The sequence below is a fragment of the Lygodium microphyllum genome, chromosome 4, assembly GCF_053477565.2.
Source record: "Lygodium microphyllum isolate KBCC chromosome 4, Lygodium_microphyllum_v1.1.10, whole genome shotgun sequence".
Lineage (NCBI taxonomy): Eukaryota > Viridiplantae > Streptophyta > Polypodiopsida > Schizaeales > Lygodiaceae > Lygodium > Lygodium microphyllum.
This window is the reverse complement of record NC_141138.1, coordinates 40,564,771-40,579,563: the sequence shown is the minus strand read 5'-3', so window position 1 is coordinate 40,579,563 and position 14,793 is coordinate 40,564,771. Positions and strand designations below refer to the sequence as shown.

At 39.4% G+C, this 14,793-nt stretch overlaps 1 protein-coding gene across 1 annotated transcript; it reads right to left on the bottom strand.

Annotated features, from left to right (window-relative positions):
* Positions 1-2,984: 2,984 nt before the first annotated feature.
* Positions 2,985-6,254, bottom strand: LOC148036960 (flavonol synthase/flavanone 3-hydroxylase-like). The gene is made up of 3 exons (XM_087675912.1): positions 5,501-6,254; positions 4,617-4,947; positions 2,985-3,428 (listed from the first exon to the last, which is right to left on the bottom strand). The coding sequence occupies exons 1-3, from the start codon at positions 6,151-6,153 to the stop codon at positions 3,168-3,170; spliced, it is 1,245 nt and encodes a 414-aa protein (XP_087532038.1). The 5' UTR covers positions 6,154-6,254; the 3' UTR covers positions 2,985-3,167.
* Between the last annotated feature and the right edge of the window lie 8,539 nt (positions 6,255-14,793).

Here is a 14,793-nt window from a genome sequence, read left to right as displayed (position 1 = left end):
AATCATTTTACATTGAAAACGAAGCACCACACTCTCGTAACTAACTCCTTTTTGCATATAAAATTTGCTTGAAAAAGACTTCTTGAATGAGGAGAGAGAAGGAATTTGAGTATATCTTTGTAGATAATATAAAAAAGGCAAAACGAGATTGCAAAAGTAGAGAGAGAGGAGGATTATTTTACTATTCTTCTCTCCTCTTTTCCTTGTTTTAAGGAGGAGAGGGGGGGGGGGGGGGGGGGGCGGCTAAAAGGCCGATTTGTGAGTTAATTTTTTTCCTAATGCTGGTCTCTTAACAATCTTCCTAAAACAAGAACCTATTCCAAGACCCCTCCTGCCCCAAACTGATTGGACGAAGTTAGATACACATGGCATTGTCTCTTAACAATTTTCCTAAAACAAGAACCTATTCTAAGACCCCTCCTCCCCCAAACTGATTGGACGAAGTTAGATACGCATGGCGTTGTTGTATCTAATACATAGTCTCACATCCCAAGATGGATGTATATACATTAATGGCTTGCCTAGATGATGAGGCACATACTCACGGCACATTAGATAGGATATTTAACACTATGATTTTCTAATACCAAAAGGATATTCTCTTGTACATGGATGTCTTATAGGCTGATTTGGTTTTTACTTAGTGTTAACATATATTTCTTTCCTTCTCCCTCACTCTCTCAAACATAAAATAGTCACTAAATTAAACCAAATATCATACTCCATAGATTAAAGTGTTACGTGATATTTCCTTTTCTACATTAGTAACATACTCTGATATATACATATAATATATATAATAATAAATGATAATTTAAATTTATTTAACAAAACACACACACACACACGCTCTCTCTCTCTCTCTCTCTCTCTCTCTCTCTCATTCATATACATGACTTCGCTTGTTTGTGTGCTGGGGGTGGGGGGTCACTCATTAGTATGTGTGCGTATCACATGGGTTCAACATAAGGGATTTTATAAATATGGATTTTACGCTTATTTATATACAAAAGGGTGTCATATAAAAGGGCTATTTATATATTGAATAGAAAATGGATATGTTTTATGTAAGGGAAATTCCCCCTAAGTCAGCTTGCTATTCTCAATAGTTACATTAGCTAAGCTACTTGTTGTCTATGGACCCCACCCATTCTTGCTAGTTAGAACGCTGGTGTGGGCGCTCTCACCCAAGAGCTAGCCAATAGGTGCCATTCCACCACTCGCACAAGTCACTTCTTGTCATCCTCGTTTGTGCCAATGCCCACAACCAACTCTACCTTCTTGCCTACTCCCCACAGCTTGGTTGGCCGCTCCATCTGCCACACTGGCCTAGTTCTAGATTGCTCTATCTACCCACGCCTTGGCTATATCTAGTTTTATACTACTCCATTTGCCACCCTATCCACATGATTTGCCTGCTTTGTCTTTCCACTTGCTCTATCTTGTTGAGCTTGTGTGTTGGCCACCACCTTATAGGTTCAAACAATAAAGGGAGGTTCCAAACTCTCAAACTATAACTAAAATAATATGTTATAATGATATTGATTAGGCAATTGTACAAAGAAATTGTAGGACGATAGAGAAGTAACCCATTGGATCCCAAGAGGTATATAATAAAGGGCATAAGAACTATATAATAGAATGGCAACTATAATGGATATATTATAGACTTTTAAGAAAAATAATCCTTCTAAATTGTTAGAGTAGAGAAGCATGTAAAATGTACATGAAACATAATCAAATTTTGTGATATTTTTAAATATCATAGTACATCTCCAAAGCCCTCTTAAAAAAATAAAAACATCTAGATCACTCCGATACATATAGAATAACTGCACACCTTAAGCAAATATAATCCCCCTAATATTTTTCATCTAGATTGGTCTTGTACAAAAAGGCTATTGCACACACCTTAAGTAAATATGTACAAAAAGGCTATTGCATACACCTTAAGAAGGTTTATCTAATAGACATTCAAATGCCTCGTCTTGACTTTGTAATACTTAACTCATTCATTTGAGCAAACATAGATCTATTTCCTTGTAATAATTAACTTGTTTGTCTTTGAACTTTGTAATATTTCCAAATACTTGGCAACCAAGCATGGAAGGCTCTTAACTCATTTGTTCGAGCTAGCATTTTTCTTGTAATGATTTTTGCTTGTTAACAAAACAAGAGTGCTAATCTATGATTTGAGTAGAAATTAGGTATGCCTACCATATTTTGTTTCATACAATATATTTAGAAGCTTCGTAGGGACCTTCATAAATCTAAACAAAGCACACATTTCCACAAACAATATATTTAGAAGTTTAATAGGGACCTTATAAAATTTCATTGAACAATATCAAGCACAAATTTCCTAAAAAGATGAATTCTAATTATTTACCAATTATTACTACTAGAAGCATCAATCATTTTGCTATAACCAAATCTAATTAATTTTGCATGTGTATTGTCATGATGATTGAATGTGGAACAATATGGAAGGGAGTGTTTTTATAACACATGGTTGTGATTATCCAACATAGGTAGGTAAGCTCGACTACCAAAATATCGAGGATCCCTTTGTAGCAACAAATTGCAAATCATAACATAGGATGCTATGTTGGAGAATAACTAGGCTGACATCTTGTGCCAAGAAAACCCCACCAAAGTAGTTCCAAGTGTATGTTATACAACTTGATATATGTTGCATTGAGAAAACACCAAAACACCACCAACATTCTTGTATACCATACACAAGACCATTTTCATTGTGGCATTCAATTCACTTTAGTCAAGCTTTTGCTTATTCTTACATTGGAACAAAACAGTTGTGTGGATCTCCATCTTATCTTGATAAGTCTCACCTTCTATTTGAGAGACTTCCAACTTTTGAGGATTAGGATGTGCATAAAAAATGTGTGTGTAGAAACTTTACAAGAAAACTTTAAGATAACGATCTAAAAAACTTATGATATTACTTCTTTATGATGACCAAGTCACAATCAACATGGCAATTTATATTTTTAATCACATTGAATTTAAGGTTACAAGAATTATCACTGCTATCTCACTAATAAAAACCTTCCTAGCTCTTAGAAAAACACTAAACATACTCATGTACATGCCTTATATCATGGCTCATGCCTATATTGAAGTCTAACCAACCATGTTGCACATATTTAGGTATTGATGGCATAATCAGCAATTTGAAGGTTTTCAACACCCAAATTCTTGTAGTTACTATCCTTTCGTCTCTTTATGTACTTTCCCCAATGGATAGGCTTGTATCGAGGTGGATGTTGCTCACTAGTAAGTTCACAAAGAGGAGACACCTCTATTGAATGTACTGGATTAAAAAAGAGGGGGAAAGAAAATCTATCAATATTTTGATTCACCACAACCCTATGCTCCACACTTTGATACTTGTCATTGCTAAACACCTGCATTCAACGAAACGAATCAAATAGACAATCACTTTAAACATGCACACTTTTGGAAACTTAAGTGACCAAATTGGTCCAAGTTTGGCATTTCATAGATGGCTACACATGAAATTTTCTTCCATACATGATTGGAGGAAATATTAAATGACTTTTTGATTCATTAAGGTTCAAAAGGATATTACACAAGTTTGAACATAATAATTTATACAAATAAAATATGTGGTGGATTATACACCATATATCACAACACGCAATAGTTTAATATATAAGGTCACTTACAAGCTCTTTACATGAGCCCAAGCAACTAGTTCATTATATGTGAGCTTGAACAACTAGATATGGCATATGTTTGATTTAAGTTTTGAAACATTGTGGCACACACTATGTAGGTATACATCATTGCTTAATCTATTCCTTATGCACTTACTTACCCTTGTGAACTATTTAACATAACAATAGACTAAAGAGGGGCTTTGCATGCAAGTATGTAGATTGAGTCACTATACTTAGTATGCATAACCTTCACCTATTCATGCATTCGTGTAACATTATTGAACATTATTGGCTAACTTTTCTATGTGGGGTAAATATTTCATTTTAGTGGGCAATATCTTGCGATTGGATGAAGTCATAGTTTCAATGACAAGATGTGCAATGCCCCTCTACATCTACTCTCCTTTTATCAAGTTTTTAATAGAGCCTTAGATTGGAAGGCTAGCCAATAATTTCATTTGAAGGGAAGCCTCATTTCATTTTGAATGATGATTGTATGAGTTGCCCTTTCGTTTGCATAGCTAATGCAATTAAAACCCCTTTTAAGGGTGTGCCAAACTTCCGAGTGTATGAGAGCTACAAGCTAGTTCCATGCCTTCCATGTCATAATCTCACATTCCAATGGAGGAAAAGCGTTTGGAAAGATGTTATTCTAGACTTTGGATTGACATAATCATTCTTTAAGAAAGGTTCAAATTGATGAATTTATTAATAATTGTGCAAATTGACAAATTTCTATGATGTATGCAATATATTATGTAATTACCACTTGAGGGAGAGGGGTTCTTCGATGGAAGATTGACAAAGCCCCCCACACACCCCTCCCGCCACACACACACACACACACACTCTCTCTCTCTCTCTCTGTGTGCACGCGAGAAGAAAGAACTAATGCCAAGGGACATAATATACCTGGATCATATCACCGACGTTGATGACGGGTGTGAAGGGGTCGGGCTTGACGTCGATCCAGCGGCCATCGTGCTTGCGTCGCACTTGCAGGCCGCCTACCTCGTCCTGCAGCAGCACCGTCACCGCCCCCACGTCCTTGTGCCTGCTCACCCCGAGCGCCAACCCGGGCTCCGGGCACACCGGATAATGGTTCAGCCTCAGAAACGACGTCCCCCCTTCCTTGAAATAGCCCTCCAACCGCTCCTTCTCCAACCCCAGACTCTCCGCTATCAGCCCCAGCACTCTCCACGCTAGCTTCTCCGCTTCCTTTGCATACTGCTCACATGCTTCTCTGCAACAAAATCGGCGACATTTTCATCATTATTGGGCATCCCAAAGAAAAAAGAGCCTACTAATCACACGAGAAAAGGAAAACCCATCTACCAATTTGCATCACATATGATGTGCCATGTGTGTACTGTGTGTGTACGTGTATAGAGAGAGAGAGAGAGAGAGAGAGAGAGAGAGAGAGAGAGATTTAATGATCATTATGCAATAATTGTACATCCCTCGAGAGATTCTTATCTGACGCTTCACATAGATATCTAGTTAGTAGTATATCAAGGAGCTATGAACGCATACAACTCACTACATAATTGTCAGACTCCACATCACCAATCACCATAATATTGCAAGCCCAATACACTTGAATCATGGAAGGCATTCTGATCAATACACTTGAATCATGGAAGGCATTCTGAGACTTAATTTAGACCTAGAGGATGGTAGACTTAACTAAATCTGACATAATTGGTGTATTTCTACATAATTAATCAACATACGCATGCAACATCGACACGCTTGAATCATCAAAAGAAGAGAGTTGGAAGTGATTAGATCATGACCTAAGAGATGGTAGAGCAGGAGGCCACTGATTATAGACGACGTGAGTGATGCTAGGGTCCCCATCAAACTCGAGAGGGAGCTCAAGGACACCACGAATATGAAGATCAAAGACCTCCTTCCAATCCCTCACGTTCTTGGTAAGCTCCTGATCATTGTAACCCAGAGAATTCTCGAAGGTCCTCTTCACTTGCCTCTTCTCTTGGAGGGGCAAGGCAAAGAAGGCCTTAGCAGCCTCCTTCAGCGTCCTGATAACATCCGCAGGGATGCCATGGTTGGTGACTTGGAAGAAGCCCCAGTCCTCGCACGCCTTCCCGATCTGCGCAACTATTCTCTCCCTCTCATGCTCGATGGTATAATCCTGGCCACCCGTGCTCGTCAATGGAGCCAAGTCTATGACTGGGATGTGGTCCTGTAGTTCTGTGGGGATGCCTGATTCGTGCTGCAGCTGCGGTTGATGATGGGGGCGGTGCTCTGGTGGCAGCACGAAGGCCTTATCGATTTTGAACCCGCCTTCTGTATTGCTGAATTGGCCTGCATGGAGGCTCGAATCTGCGCCTCCATAGCTAGTAACGTCGAAACTTGAGTTGGGAGGAGACGATGCTGAGACTCTCAGCACATCGGCTAATCGAGCAGCTACTTCCACACTGCCCATCTCTCTCTCTCTCTCTCTCTCTCTCTCTCTCTCTCTCTCTCTCACGATCGCGCACACCCACGCCCCCACCCCAGACTCTCTGTCTATGTATGTCTCTGCCCCTGCCTCCGAGCTCACATTTTATTACTAACCTTGTCGCCTCGCCTGTCGTTTCGCTTCACGGCATGCGTGACGTCTCCTCTGACGCATTTCTGTCCAGGTTCATGCATCTCCCTGGGATCCCGAATTTCTCCATGGTTCCTTTCAAAGTTACTGTACTTCGCCCTTTCTTTCTAACCACAAAAGCTTAGCAAATCTCTTTCTCCTACAATGCTCGACATAATCTTATCCATTAACTATGTCCAACAACATTTTATTTTATATTAGGGTACTTGATCTATACTATTATTTTCTAATGTTCAACTCAATCACTAACAGCTAACACGATCCTACATGGCACACATCTCAAGATTCCTAGCAAAAGATGAGAGAGAGAAAAAAGATTGCATTATGTGAAAAAAATCATTGATAGAAATACCTTCTCTCTCTCTCTCTCTCTCTCTCTCTCTCTCTCTCTCTCTCTCTCTCTCTCTCTCTTATGGCCATTGTCAGCTGTATGGCAAGCTTTGCACCATCATAGTACTTGCTTGTGTGTGTGTGTGTGTGTGTGTACATGCGCACCCATGCACATGCATGGTCCACTTGGTAGGTATTAGACTGCTGCCTAATCAGGATAAGCTATGGTAAGATCATTGTCATATTGGTCAACCTCATCTTCTTCTTCTTTCGAAAAAACCACAAATTATATCAAAAGAAAAAGTAAATGGTGTGAGTATTAACAAAGCTCTTGTTTGCAAACTTTTGCCTTTAGACATTTCAACATTAAATCTGACACCTTAATGGCCTCTGCACTTCATAACCAATATTGCTAGCCTATAGTGTTTATGGATGGTTATTGAAGCCTTGCATTCTAAGTTGAATGTTTCTCAAAATAGCCTCTAGTACATCAATGTTAAAGGCTTCCTCTCAAGAGCAACAATCCTCATAATAGCCTTTATATAAAAGTTAAAGACTTTCTCTAAAGTAGGCGTCCTTGCATTTCTTTATTTCTCTTCAACCAATTGGACTCATGCTCTTTTCATTTTATTCTCACGTTGGATAGCTACAAATTGCCCTTAGCCCACTTGTTCTCCTTTGCAATTTCAACCTTATCAATGTTGGCCTACAACCAAAATCCATTTCAAAAACAATAAACATTTTGCTAATGCTTAATTTTGTTGCTCTACTAGTGGTCCAACATGTTATTTTGAGTAGGAGGACCGAGATTAAACATGACATTTAAGATAGGATAAAGCTACTCCAAAGAATTTGCAATCTATAATCCCATTGTTGGGAGTTCAACTTAGGCTCCATCTCCTATTTAGTTTGGCAATGAGCTTGTTCTAAAGATTGGGAAGGTTGGGAAGTGGCAGCAATGGCTTATCATCCTTCCAACATATTGTACCTCTTGGGTTTAATCACATTTTTTGTTAGATAACTTTTCTACTATTAGCATCCTCCTGAACAATTCTATCTATCTTCAATGGTCTCAATAAAATAGTTTTGCATGAGTTGCTCCACTTAAGTCCACTCTCCATAGTTGAACTCTAACATGCCAAAGCTCTTATTCCCTTTTTGGACGTTTAATACGCTCTATTGAGGTCCCTTTTGTTAATGGCCTTATGGAAACTGCTAAATTGGTTGGAGTCCTAAGACCACCAAGGTAGGGTGAACTTTTAGATAGGGAACATGGCAATTAACTCCTTATATGGTAGCCATAGGCCTTTGGCCAATGCTAAACCATTCTTGACCATAACAGTTACTTGCCTAAATGCAACTACGATGGTTCCTAATTCTTTCCACATGGTTAAGTCCACTTGGAAGTACTGCCCAGTCTTCTCTTTCATGAAAAGAGCTCTTGACAATCCACTTTGTTGCTAATTTGTTAGCCACAATCTTTAGGTATTCCTCCCTCTTTTCTTGGTAGGGTTTAGTCTTCCCATGACATCTTGGGAATCCTAAAATTGTGATAATTTCTTAGCCATAGGAAATTTCTTGCTAATGTGTAGGTGATCTAAGCCCTTTTTTTATTGGTTTCCATCATGGGAAGAAATAAAGAATAGAAAGTATAAGTATTTATTTCACGATTATTACCTACAAAATTGAATTGAAATCCTTTCCAAGTTTCAAGTTTTTTTTTAATAGGTTGTCCTATTTATATCTCTTGTGAATAAGCTTAATTACTCCTTGATTGGTTTCCATTGGTAGAGCGCCAAATCTTGTGGCCTTCTTCAACATCAACATCAATGGATGTATAAGAAAGTCCTTGAACTCTTTAAGGAAGTCATTGGGGAGCCATCCAAGCTTGCGAACCTCTTCCTAATGGCTACCTAATCAATTGTATTGCTTAGTTCCCTTTTTGTTATCTCACTATCTAGTATATCTACCGTGGATCTTCGGACCCCTTTCTCTCAACCCTTGCCACTTTGGCTTTATCCATGGTGACTTTAGGGATTTGAGAGGGAGGAAGGGTGCTAAATATGTTTGCAAAGAATATCCTAGCTATCTCTAGGCCTTTGAATTTTGGCTACTCTGTTGCCATCAATCTTGAACATCAAAGGGATAACGTATTTCTCCTTTTTCTTCTTAATAATATAGAGCATTCCCCTGGTGAGATGTCTACCTTACCAACCCAACAAGTTCTTATGTAAAGGTGGATCCTTTTTGAATCCTCCTCCTCTAATTGTCCAAGTTCCTACTTAATTTTAATCAGTCCTTCTTGTAGTTCTCATTTCTCCTCTTTTTCATTTTAAATTTGGATACTTAATGAGTATCTTAGGTTCCTTGCCCTTTTTTGTTTGTTTTAGAAATTCATGGTAATTTTTTATTGATGTAGCTCAAGGTTGGGGAGGGAATTTAATATAATGGAAGGACTCCTTCCAAACTCTACACAAACCTTAACACTCTTGGACAGACTTGGATTGGTGCGGAACCACCCAATCTTATGACATTCAAGTTATTTGAGAGATATAGTTCAATGGGAAACTAGTTAGACAAAAGAATGTTTTGTACACATGGTGACAGCTAGCACTCCCAAGCTAGAGAGAGAAAGCCTATTGACACATAGTACTTGTGAAGCCATTCTTTTCTAAATGCATCTCCCTTTTTATTGTTGGGTCAAGAGAATCTTGCCATTGCATCTCCTTGCTTTTCTCATTGCATCTCCTTTTTTATTGTTGGATCAAGAGAATCTTGTCTCCAAGTTGATGTGATCAACAAGAGTACCATGTAATGTTTAATAATTTATCCATGCATGTGATCTTTATTTTGAAACATATCTTTAATGTCCTCTATCATGTTGAAAACCCTTGTCAAGATTATTGGATAATGAATAGTCATGAGTAGAGATGATCATAATCTTGTTTTGTCTAAGGCATTTGTAGATAGTATGTATTGATACTACAATGAATTTCTCTTCCTTGTTTAGCTAGACAACATTGCTATCTATTGCTTTCAAGTTCTTAGTAAGGGTACAACAAGCTACCTTTAATTCTTGCAAACATAGAATGTTAGGAATTGTTTGGTTATCCTTCATCCGATTCTAGATTACTTTAGTCCTACCAGTATTAATAATTTCATTTGTATAAAATGTCAGCTTTCACTTTTGTTTGGGTTTTCTTTTTTTAAGTCGTATTTCATCCTTTTTAATGTACTAATATTTCATCCTCATTTAGGGTAGAAGAGGTTGAGGAGAGATTGAGATTATTGTTATCCTCGACAGGTTTAAGTCCATTCGTTCCATGAAGCATGCCCATAAGTAAATAGAAAAACTTATTACTATGATTTCTTGACATCTTTTGATTGTTTACTATAGACCTCTTGTTGTTCTCATGAATGCATTTAGGAAACCTTTTATATGGTAGAGGTTGTTTCTTGCCTATCTTACCCTTGGAATCATATATGACTAGAGACTCATGTTGTTTCTAGTTGATATCCATTCCCATGAGAACCTATGGATACCAATGGGGGTTAATGATGGTTGTGCACCCCTATCTTGGGAATTTTCCTAATGCGGAGATCAATAGCCTCAAGAAAGAATAGAGGTTTTGAAGCATATTAGTTTGTTTGACCCAGACATGCATTTTTATCAAATTTATACCATGTGTTTGAATTGGGCATCAATCTTAACAAAGATAAAGGGGAATTCTTGAGTATCCAATGTCCATGGGCATTATTTCCTCCATTGCAAAGATGAAGAAAAATAATTATTGGGTTAGTAATGTATTGGTTCATATATACTTTTCCATATATTTAGCCTTGCTATAGGGACATAGATCAAAACTATACATTTGGCTTTGTCATTTTGGTTGTACTGTTGCTTTGTGGCTATTAGATTTTACATGCATTTACTCTTCTCTTCTTCCACTTCAAGTGCCTATTGGCTTTACTAAGGAGCATCCTGCTAAGGTCTAGGAGTCTATTTTTGGGGATGCTCTTGAGCATTCAGTTTGTACTCCATTTGTTCACTTGCACCTCCTCTAAAATCTTGAGCTATTGATGAATATCCTTACTGACCATATATGCTAACACCCTTGAGGTTTGGGCCCCATGCATGTACTCTCATGCATGATCTCGATGCTAGATAGCTAGGTTGCTTAGATGAGAATTGAGATGGGAGTATTGATTTGCAAAGGTGTTGTGAAGTGGTGTTAGTCACGATAGCAAATAAGGATGCGAGTAAAGCAAAAGTGCAATGTGATAAAATTAATTTCTAAAAGGATTATATTTGGATTTTTCTCTCATATTTAGGAATGATTATTCACATAAGTGCCAAGGGATGCCATCATTGTATTATCAATTGAGAGGTCGAGCTCGCTCCCATACAAATGGTAAAATATCCCTAGATGATGAGGAAACCTATGATTGTGAGAGGTTGCAAGCACCAATCTTGCATTCATCTTGAGTGTATCAATCCAAATAACTTAAAGTGTATGTGTAAAGTGGAGAACACTAGAGCCAAAAAGTGGAAAGGGCACCCAACTTATTGTAGAAACCCCAAATCCCAAACCCATGTATAAAAGCTTAAAAGCGAATGGGAGAGCTCACTTGGGTGTGTGCAAACTGGAGAGTCTCCATCTTCTTCTTCTTGCTTTCACCCATCTTCTTGTGTAAGTTTGGGTGAGGAACTTGGGAGAGTGAAGCTTGTTTCTCCTTTTGCCATTATTCAATGGTGAGAGCGTTGAAAGTGAGGTTGTGTGAGGAAGTGAGAGCAAGAGAGAGTTTGGGATTGGGAGTGAAGAAGCTCCTCTTGATCTCAATCTCCTTCTTCTTTTTCTATATTCTCCTCTTCCATAGAGCACTTGAGCAGCATATCAATAGCGGCAAAAGAGCAAAGGGAATGGATTGAGGGAGCACTACTTGGATCGTGAAGATATCTTTGGGATTCATGGGTAAATGAAGTAATGTTAGGGATTAAAGGGTGCTTGTGCCTAGCTGACTACATTTACTTGTACTTATCGGATGCACACCTATATAAAATAGGTGGTAGCCTGTTTTCACTATCTTTTTATTCTTTATTCTTTCTATGATAATAGAATAAGGGAAGGTAGGTCACACATTGTTATTGTTGGAGTGCCCACATAATGTCTTTCTCTCTCTTTCTTGAACCTCTTGCTTTTGCTTATGCTTCCACTCTTTCTCCACCTTTAAATTGGTATTTGAGCGGGCATTCTAGGAGCTTCATCCATAGTACATTGAGCATGGGAAGAGATCTTGATTTGAAGCAAAAGTGATTAAGGCCTTCACCTAAATGATTTAAGCTTCAAAAAGTGATCAATGAGCTTCAAGGCACTAGTAGCAAGTACCAAGATAGCCAATATGATTTACGTCATCTATTCTAGCTATCTTTGTTAACCTCAATTCGAGATGGCGAAAAAATGAAGGAAAAAGTGAAAAAAAGATGAAAAAAGAGCAAAGGCATAGAAGTGGCCCCAAAAGCTAAGCTAAGGAAAAAAGTAAAATTTTAAATGAAAGGCGTCTCAAAAAACTCTGAACACTCTTGTAAAAGAGCGCCAGGCTCCATTCTGTGCCATTTGTAAAAGAATAGATGGGTATAGGCTTAGGGCATCAAGCAAGAAGAGGGAATCAGAAAAAGGGACCTTGCCACAATGGCCGATTATGTAAAAAGGGATGGGTCCCCATGGGATTTTAGGGTTTGTATATAAAGTTCAAAAAGTAAATGGAAGCTCATTCTTTGGTGTGTGGCTAACAAGAGTCCTCTCTTCTTCTCTTCACCTTGCTTGTGTGTGTGCTCTTGAGAGAGGGAGTGTGAGAGTGTGAGGGAGTGAGTGAGTATGTGGGAGCGAGGGATCAAGAGGGTGAAGCTCTTCATCATCTTCTCTTCTCCCTTCTCTTCTCTTCTCTTTGCTCGTGCACACGGCTATGGTGGATGGAGCTTGGAGATGGAGGAGGCTTGAGGATGCTTGAGCTAGCATCTAGGATCATGGAGCTATTGGCATGTGTGAGAGAGGAGACAACTCATTTCGGTATCAAGGTAATCTCACTACACCTTGAGAGGATTGATGGCGCGTCGGCTAGGTGAGAGATAGCCATGAGAGCTGGCTTGAAACAATAAGCGGTCAGTGGGTCTTGGCAGTTGAATGTGAGCTCCCACTACATTTTAATTCTGTTGCCAAGACCAACAGATTCAAGCTTGAGCACTTGCGCGCCTCATGTCGAGCATCAAAGTAAGGGATTCATCCCCGAAATGGAGCTTGAGATAGGTAGGAAGCTTGGATTTTTTGATCTTCGAAACAAGTAAGTATTTTGGGTTATTTTGTTGGTTTGATGATTGGAAAAGATTGAGAAATCGTTTCATTTTTTTGCCTTCGATCTTTGTTGCATTTAGCATAGGTTAGGATTAGGAAATTTCATCAGAAAACTGTAGGGTTTGCTATTGTAAAATAGGGCAAAACAAGGCACAAATCATGCAAAAATGGGAAAAAAGAGTGATTGGGATATTTAATGTCGGCAAGTGAGTGATTGGGGACATCAAAACGTTACCCGGGAAGGGGTTTAAGAGCCAAGAGGTCAAGGAAGAGCTCATTTCATACCCTGACATTGAGAGAGAGAGAGAGAGAGCTCTTGGAGATTCGATTCAATCTTGCCACCAGGGAGTCTACCGCGCATTCCAGGTATATCAAGCCCTTCCCCTTATGCCTTGGTACTGATTTGGAAGCTCTTGTGTGATATGATTTCATGTGTCGCAAGATTTGAGCAAATTAGTGCATTCGTTGCCATCGTCGCACACCGTTCCGTCCGTTCGAGTGGTCGGTTCCTGGGCCGAGTCCCAGGATCGGCCCTCGACCCACTTACTCTCGTCCGACTTGGCCAATCTACCCCATTCGGCCCTCGGCCTATCCGAACAAACCAACTCGGCCAAAAGTTCACTCGGTCATATCGAAACTTGACCCTCGGTCCGTGTGCCTCGGCCCATTCAAATAGACCCCCTTGGCTTGTCCGAATCACCCTGTCCGAGCTTCCCATTCAGCCCTTGGCCATGACAACTCGACCCATCTGACCGACACACTTGGTGTTGGCCTAAAAGGAGCTGGCATTGGTGCAACAATGACTCCTGAACATGAGGCCCACTTTTATGAGTTTTGTTGCAAGTATCAATTTTGATAGTCCTAAAGAATGATTTTCTCTATGATTGTGATCATTGTCTTTGGTGTTTGTTATAAGATCCGAGATACACGCTCGACTTTCTTATATAGTTAAAATATATATGGTGAATATTACGTTGGTGCAAAGGGAGAATAGATGAGAGAAAAGAAAGATGTAGAGAGAGAGAGAGAGAGAGAGAGAGAGAGAGAGAGGTAAAGAAATTGGCAACACACTAGGGACTGGAAGATGGGCCAATCCCCCCCTTTGTGGAGTTATATTATTGACAAGGAGCAAGCTCCTCCGTTATACATAAGCATGTTCTTACTTGTAGATCTTAGAAACAAGATCACGGTTCTTTGCACGATATACAACCGGCTAACAATTTTCATTCGGCCTCGTCCGAATCTATCACTTGGCCCCTGCAATTCGAACAAGTTGGGTCGAGTCAAGATTTTTCCAAATTTTCAAGAAATTAGACCAGACCCTCGGCTGTGTAAACCTTTGTGAGCCCTCCCGACGTGTGGAACTCGAACCTAGCATAGGAAAGAGGCAAATTCATAGGACGCAGCCACTTAGCAGCTCGAGTAGGCTATTGTGAGACCCAGAGTCCTAGCGATAGCCAACTGAGCGAAAGACCCTAAACAAACCTAAAACGAGTAAGACAACCCAGCGAGAAACTATAAAACCTAACAAGATGGCCAGAAGTGGATCAACAAGCCTATCATGCCTAAAACAAAGCGAGAGTTCATAAGCCGCTTAGATACTTGTTTTTCGCACTCACCCTGAATTTTCACACGAAGTACACTTAAGGACAGATGAAAGCCTAATTGAGCACAAGTGCACGGGAAAGAACACACACACACACACTGAGTAGAGATAAATTGAGGATTGGATGCAATAAGTCAAGGAACTCACTCAGATAAACACCTCAAGGAACCCACCAATAGGAGAAGATCC

Coding starts and splice junctions, on each gene's coding strand:
- LOC148036960 (XM_087675912.1), bottom strand. CDS start 6,153: ATGGGCAGTGTGGAAGTAGCTGCTCGATTAGCCGATGTGCTGAGAGTC. Junction 4,948..5,500: donor CCTGCTCTACCATCTCTTAG/GTCATGATCTAA, acceptor ATTTTGTTGCAG/AGAAGCATGTGAGCAGTATG. Junction 3,429..4,616: donor ACGTCGGTGATATGATCCAG/GTATATTATGTC, acceptor CGTTGAATGCAG/GTGTTTAGCAATGACAAGTA.